Source organism: Austrofundulus limnaeus, unplaced genomic scaffold, assembly GCF_001266775.1.
Source record: "Austrofundulus limnaeus strain Quisiro unplaced genomic scaffold, Austrofundulus_limnaeus-1.0 Scaffold8, whole genome shotgun sequence".
NCBI lineage: Eukaryota > Metazoa > Chordata > Actinopteri > Cyprinodontiformes > Rivulidae > Austrofundulus > Austrofundulus limnaeus.
This window is the reverse complement of record NW_013952410.1, coordinates 1,444,785-1,452,288: the sequence shown is the minus strand read 5'-3', so window position 1 is coordinate 1,452,288 and position 7,504 is coordinate 1,444,785. Positions and strand designations below refer to the sequence as shown.

General features: G+C 37.3%; 1 protein-coding gene across 5 annotated transcripts in view; it reads left to right on the top strand.

Annotated features, from left to right (window-relative positions):
* LOC106511045 (arf-GAP with coiled-coil, ANK repeat and PH domain-containing protein 2) overlaps positions 1-6,675 on the top strand; it is a 62,043-nt gene extending 55,368 nt beyond the window's left edge. For all 5 annotated transcript variants that reach the window (XM_013999786.1, XM_013999796.1, XM_013999801.1 and 2 more), the window contains 5 exons: positions 133-359; positions 455-564; positions 652-762; positions 2,091-2,152; positions 5,101-6,675. In XM_013999786.1, coding sequence (XP_013855240.1) covers positions 133-359; positions 455-564; positions 652-762; positions 2,091-2,152; positions 5,101-5,204 — 614 coding nt within the window. In that variant the 3' untranslated portion in view covers positions 5,205-6,675. The remainder of the gene's footprint in view (positions 1-132; positions 360-454; positions 565-651; positions 763-2,090; positions 2,153-5,100) is intronic.
* Positions 6,676-7,504: the final 829 nt, after the last annotated feature.

Below are 7,504 nucleotides of genomic sequence, written 5' to 3'. Positions count from 1 at the left end.
TTTCATGGTTGGCTTCAAGATAATCTTTTGTCAATTAATGTAAAAAAAAACTGTGTGCATGTATTTTTCCTCACCCAGGAGAAAAAGGAGAAAATCCAGAGTGACACATTTTCATCTGTTGTCATTTTTCAGAAGCTGCTGAGCCTGCACCCATGCCCGCCACACTCCCGCCCCCGTCACCCTGTAAGGAGGTTGTCTTTTACGAGCCCAAGGAGTATAGCCCGGGTCTGCAGCTCTACTGGGCATCGTGCGCCCGCAGCCTGCCGGACATGGCCGAGGCGCTGGCCCATGGAGCCGAGGTCAACTGGGTCAACACGGAGGAGGACAAGAAGACGCCGCTCATCATGGCGGTGCATGGGGTCAGCGCGAGCACTGTCAAGTCATTAATGATTTCAGCAACGTATTCACCGTAAGGACATGATCGCTCATTGTGGACGTTAACGGTTCATTTCAGGGCTCGCTGGTCACGTGTGAGTTTCTGCTCCAGAACGCAGCGAACGTGAACCAGCAGGACGCTCAGGGCCGAGGGCCGCTGCACCACGCCACCACGCTCGGACACACGGGGTTTGTTTCTGCATCGTCCCCCTCATTTATTGCGTCGCATGGAAGGYTACGTAAATCATTTAAACTTAACTCTGCTTTCTGTTGCAGGCAAGTTTGTTTATTTCTGAAAAGAGGAGCGAATCAAAACGCTGCAGACATCGATGAGAAGACGCCTCTGAGCATCGCAGTGGAGGCAGCAAATGCAGATATTGTCACATTGTGAGCTTCATTTTTTCTTTAACAGAAACCCCGACTAGTTGTAATGTTAGATAATATTTGAAAAACATTTACTTCTGAGCTAATACATATTTATATGGCAGTATAGTGTTAGCATCTAAGCTAATACATGATCATTTAGCAATAAAGCATTAGGACCCAAGCTAAAACATATTCTAATAGCAGTATAGCGTTAGCACCCAAGCTAATACTATTTAATGTTACCAATTTAATGTTAGCATCTAAGCTAATACATGATCATACAGAAATATAATGTTAGCATCTAAGCTAATACATAATCATATAGCAATATAATGTTAGCATCTAAGCTAATACATGATCATATAGCAATATAATGTTAGCATCTAAGCTAATACATGATCATCTAGCAATATAATGTTAGCATCGTAGCTAATACAAAATCATATAGCAATATAATGTTAGCACCCAAGCTAATACATGATCATATAGCAAGATAATGTTAGCATCTTAGCTAATACATAATCATATAGCAAGATAATGTTAGCATCTTAGCTAATACATAATCATATAGCAATATAATGTTAGCATCTAAGCTAATACATAATCATATAGCAATATAATGTTAGCACCCAAGCTAATACATGATATATAGCAATATAACATTAGTACCCTAGCTAATACATATTCTAATAGCAATATAGCATTAGTACCAGAGCATATCAAAACATTAGTTATCAAGCTAACATTTTCATCTCAGGAATGCTGTTGCTAATTCTTTGTGTCATAAATAGCACAGCGACGTCCATGTAACAATAAATATATATTTTTAAAGTTTTTAAAAACTAAACAGCCTACAGTATATTCAGTTGATGTAAATGTTTATCAAAAAATATCTGTTTAGCTAGTCAGTGTTCCCTTTAAATCTCTGAACCTGGAGTGCATTTATTACTGAATTGTTATCTCATGAGGCTAATGTTGAGTTATATTTAAATTAACTTATTTAGGATATTTAAGGTAATATCTCTTTGAACAGCTTCAGTATAACTTTTTAAAGAGGAACCCTGACTAGTTGTAACATTAGATAATAYTACATTTTTAAAAGGCTTGGTTCTGCATTAACCAGTTTGTAACATCTTCAGGTATGAACTGTGATCATTTAATCAGATTAGGGACAAAAGAAGGTCTATCTGTTTTTATAAATGTAGAAACCTTGAAGTTGGCTCCTAATATTTCTCAACATTGTGACCCTTTTAACAATCATTAGCTTGTTACAATAAGAAGCCATTCTCTGCTCCTGTCTCATATTTCTGTCTGCCTGTAACTTCCTGTTTCCTGTCTTGTGTCTCCAGGTTGCGGTTGGCGAAGATGAACGAGGAGATGCGTGAGGCGGAGGGGCCCTACAACCCATCAGGTCAATATAACTCCAACAGCCCCACCGAGATGCAGTACAGGAAGTGCATGCAGGAGTTCATTAGCCTGCAGCTGGACGAGTCCGATTAGAGACGGGGAAAAGCTTGTGTTGCAGAGCTGAAGCAGCAGATCGGATCAAACTCACAAATTGGAACAAGTTTACTGAACGACCCCTCCCTCTGACTCACYTGAACCCTGCTGGTTTGGCTCCTGTCTCTAGTCTGGTTCTTCCAGCTGCTGCACAAACTTCAAGTTTAGCATCAGGTGCTGAACAATACTAACATAATAAGCCATCAAATCTGATCTATAATGGAGCAGCTTTTTATTTTTGTGTCTGTTTGTGATACAGCTCAAAACCTAAAGAAAGTCACTTTGAACTTGTTAGTTTTTATTATTTATTGTTAGTTTTAAAGACATTTCTATMATTTATACCAGCTGGGTAAAATTAACCTCTGCCAGTATTCAGTCATATTAAAACCTCAGAGACTCTTGTCTACACCAGTTTGTGGCAATAATAATAATTAAAATCCAGACTTCTGAATGATGCAACACTCTGTAAACTCTTACCGTTCATTTTCAATTGACTTGTTAAGATATGCACATTCCTGTTGATGGTTATGCAACTCGTGTACATTTTTCTTGTATGGTTCTAATTTGAAGTCTTAATTCCCTTCAGGACCTGTTTACTTGTTTTATGATTCAAACTGATGCATCTTGCTGTTTTTAAATGCCTGGTCTGAAAAAAATCTATTTTAGAGTATTTTTCTTTTTATATAATAACTCTAAGAATTGTATTATAGTTTTTCTGTACTGTACATGTTGTAAATGATGAATCATATATTTGTTTATCGTCTGTGTTTGACACAATAAGCAGAGTTTAGATTAGAGAGGCGGGGCTGAGTGACACCAGGACTTCTTGTGTTTTTTTCTGTTCGGTCCTCGAGTTTTTATTTCTGCGTATGAACACTTTTAAGTCTTGATAATAGTTAAGTGTGCTTGCTTGTTGCTCGAAATCATAAGAAATCCAAAATTGTAAGACGAAGGGCCTTTAGGTGCCGCTGCAGTGATTGTCTGGARTGTTACTGGATTTCTACTCGGATGTGTCAATAAGTGCAATAGCATAGAAACATGTGTAACTGTGAAAATGTATTTTTCAGCTCTAGTTTTTGTTTAGGTGAATCAGGATGTGAGCTTTAAACCAAGCTGTCTAGATTTTCAGAGAATGTGGAGTGAGATGCTGCCTCTAATCACAGGAGGGAATCAAAGCACTTTGAGTAAAATGGTTGAAGGGGGAGAAGCGCCGCCCCCTGCTGGCCAACATTAAACAGAACAGGGAGTTTATGAGTGAGTTGCTTCAAGGCCTCTGCATACTCCATCTGACGCCGAACAGTCAGCACACGATCACGTGGTTGTTCCTTATAGATTATATATTGATTATTAAATGCTGGCGTCTGTGTGCAGCAGGTGTTGTGCCTGGTTTTGTTTTCAGTTTGCAGATTAACAGATGAAAATCCCAAAAAGCGAGAGTTCAGGGACTCAGTCAGGATGCAATTTTCAACCGCATCAATGGAATCCAATTGAGAATTAGAAACAAGCCAGTTCATTATTGGTTGCTAAACATTTGTTCAGATTAAAATTAAACTATGCTGTTTGTTTTTCTGCTGTTAAAGCATGGCCATGTTTGTAATTGTATTGTATTGTATTGGCTTATTTTAAAGTTGGTGAGCCTGCAAATAAGAATTGGTCCAACTGCTGTTTGTTGCTCAAACAGAACAATGTCTGTCGGTAAATTTACACGTACAGATTAAACAATTTGAGGGGACAGATTTTAATCTGTGTGCACGGTTTAATAAACTGAGAGAACTGATTCTCGGTGACCCCCGAGGGTCTGTGTCTTTATAGAGTTGTTTTTAACTACACGTGTTGACCATAAGGGGGCGTGCTGAACTCACATCTGTGCTACAGGATGTGATAATAACCTGTCTATGTTTTACAAAGTGGAACAATCCTTTTGTTTAACATTTGCTTGAAAATAGAAAAAAAAGGACTTGAATGATGTTTTACAGATTTAGTGTTTAAGGGAGGTTTTTGTTTCCAAGTAGCAGATTCATGTTTGAGGATCTTTGTGTCTTCTCTTTGCAAAAAACATCTTTTTGTTGGTTTTTAAAAAAAAATAAATAAATTCTGATCAGCAGAGGAGAAAAGTTCAGGAGGAATGAATGTCCAGCAGAACTCTGTCACTTCTTTTTAATTTTGTTGAAATTGTTCCTTTCATTCAGCTGTTTGTGCAGAGCAGTGGTTTTTAATCTCAGGGTTGCTATTCTTTTAAACAGCCTGTTTACTTTTTTAAGTTTGCTTAGAAATAGAAATGATTTCAAACTAAACTGTTTGCTGAAGCTCATCCAGATTGAGAACCGCTGATCTTCTGTAACTTCTCACTTCTCCTGTAACTCTCTTTGTTTTGCTTTTCTTTCTTCGCTCTCCTCCCCAGAGTTTTGTGCCTTTTTCTTCTGTTCTCCTTTGATTTTTCTTTGGGGGTGCCGAGGCCAACACAGCTGTATTTTGTTTTTATTTTTTTTTTTGTACATAAACTTCTGCACTTTAAAAGCAATACAGTTGTTGATCAAACCAAACGTCTGTGGGCTTTTCTTCCCGACTGGATTTCCTCGTTTTCCTCTCTTCTTCTGTTCTTCTTTACTCCTCTGGGTTGTTCTGTTTTACGTTTCGAGCCGCTCCAGCGCTCTGACAGGTAACTTTTTTCCTTTTTTTTTTTTAATTCTTGTTGCTGCATGAGTGAATGTTTCCTGAGGGCTTTAAAATCTACTTCCTGTTACTTCAGCTGCAGCAGCGTGGTGTGAAATGTGTCTGAGCGTTAGAAGCAGCTGCATCTCTTTTTAATTTCAGGATGTTTTTTTCTGTTGCTGACGTCTGTTTTCTTCATCTTCCCAGGAGATGAAACCTACCAGGACATCTTCCAGGATTTCTCCCAGATGGCCTCGAACGATCCGGACAAACTGAACCGCTACCAGCAGTACGACACGCAGAGACCCTGACACAGAGAGAGGTCAGGAGACTCCACTGTGATACAAGTTTAAACAAAAATAAACAAAAAATCCTGGAGCGTCGTCCAGCTTGTCCTCGCTCTAAAGCCTCAGACGTGGCTGAAGCTCCTCCTCATCATCGTTTTCAGGTTTTGTTAAAAAATAAAAGCACTTGGATCAATTGTTTTAAGCTTCTCAGCAGGACTTCTTACAGTAAGTGAATGGTACAAGGTTGAAGCGAATAAAAAATGATTTTTGTTACTTTTAAGACAAATCAAATTCTGAATGGAAAAGAAAAATTCATCAAATTACTTTGACAGAGTCTCGCTTCTTTAATATTCTTTCTTTTAAACATGAGAGTATGAAATGTGTCACATAGAACCTGTAAAAATAAGATTTACATTGTTTTTCTTCTTTTTGTAATTTAGAAAACTCTACAAGCTTTTTACTTCATTGCACTCGATGTTCCCAAAACACAGCTGTTATTAGTGTTTTAAAACTGTTTTTATTCCTGTTTTCTTACTTTGTTTTTCTGAATAATAAGAATTTCAAGTATTATAACCTGCAGTTTGTGTCATCAGGACATTTTGGGATAGGTTATTTGTATTGTTTTGATTTCAAGGATTTATTGTTTCAGAAAAGACACTTTTTGTGAGATCGTTTCTAAATATTTCCGTTTATAAACCTGAGCTGATCGTTTAATCAGGTTGAAGCTTTTCAGTGACATTGTTGAAGTCCACAGAGGGGAGGGGGGCATCAATGTTATCGGTGCTTTAGCCCCCAAAATTCTCCCTTATTCAGCTCCACAATGCAATAATAAATAAATATACAGACCAACATGTATTAAAGGGAAACACTTTATGACAACAAATGACACGACTTTCAGGTCRTAACTGGAAACTGTCTCTTTCCTCACTGTAAGTTCTGAAACATTTCATCCAGCCTCAAACTGAGAATGTGATAAGAAATTACAGAACTGTAAAAAAATAAAAACAAGGGGTCCTCAGTCTGCAGCCTTGAAACGGAAAATTCTGTAAAACCTCATCAGAAGCAGCGGTCTTAAAATATCAGCTCTGGATTCTCAGTTATAGATTTCTTGTATAAATTTTTTTTTTTAGTCTGAATTTGAAAAGCAGCGGAGAAAGTTGTGGCAGAAACAACGTGGGATACAGTTCTTGTACATTTTGTACAGATGACTGAAATGTGGAGTTAGAGGTACTTGAAATAAGCTTTTGTAAATGCTGTTCTGTGTATCTGTTTTTGTTTTGATAATTATCAGTCATTTTATATTGCCTGCCTGTACACCAGTATACATGTATAATACACCTGTAAGGATTTCAATACACAGACGAATGATTCACTTCTGAATGTTGACTTTTTTGTTATTTTGATTTAGGGATTTTAAATAAATATATTCTCAAATGTTCACATTTCAACTCCTCTCAGAGCAAATGTGTCAAAGATTAAAGTTTTTTTCTGTTAAGTGTAAATTGAAGCTGTAATTCATCCTGACAGCTGTTATTGTGCCGACATGATTTCAGACTTTTACACAGAGAGCGATCCTGTTATCTGAAGAATCCTGATTATCTCTTAATGAAAGGGCTTCAAGCTCATATTTGTTAATAATAATCTGTCATTTCCTCATTTTTTATTCAGCTTTTGTGTTTCTTGCAGAAAGATGATGCCAGTAAAAAAAATAGCATCTAAACTTTTAAGGCGTTAATTTTCTGCTATTGAAAATGGGTAATTATAGATGAGGTTGTTTCTGTCATAGAAAGAAAAGAAGCCACTGCTTCCATTTTCTGCTTCCTGTCTTTGTAGTGACAAAATTTTATTTTATTTTTTATTTCCACTATAACAATTTAGTTATTTTACTTTGTGGCAGTCWTCTACTTTTACTGAAGTATCATTTTGAGATACTTTATTCAAGTACCTTGCAATACCATTACTGTGGTAAAACTTCAAATTCAGTTATTACTTAAGTAAAAGTCTTTAATTGTCTGACATTTACTAATAGAGGTGTCCTGATATCAGTTTTTCACAAACAGTACAAGTCTGAGTACTTCAGTTAGGGTAACTGTCAATACTGAGTATTGATACAGTTCACTGAGTTAGAACTTAAAACATTACACAATGACTTTAAAAACATTGATTTAGAAAAATGTGGCTCTCCATACAGCAACCAACTAACCTGACCCTAAACCAAACCTGACCCTGAACCAAACCTGACCCTGAACCAAACCTGACCCTGAACCAAACCTGACCCTGAACCAAACCTGACCCTGAACCAAACCTGACCCTGAACCAAACCT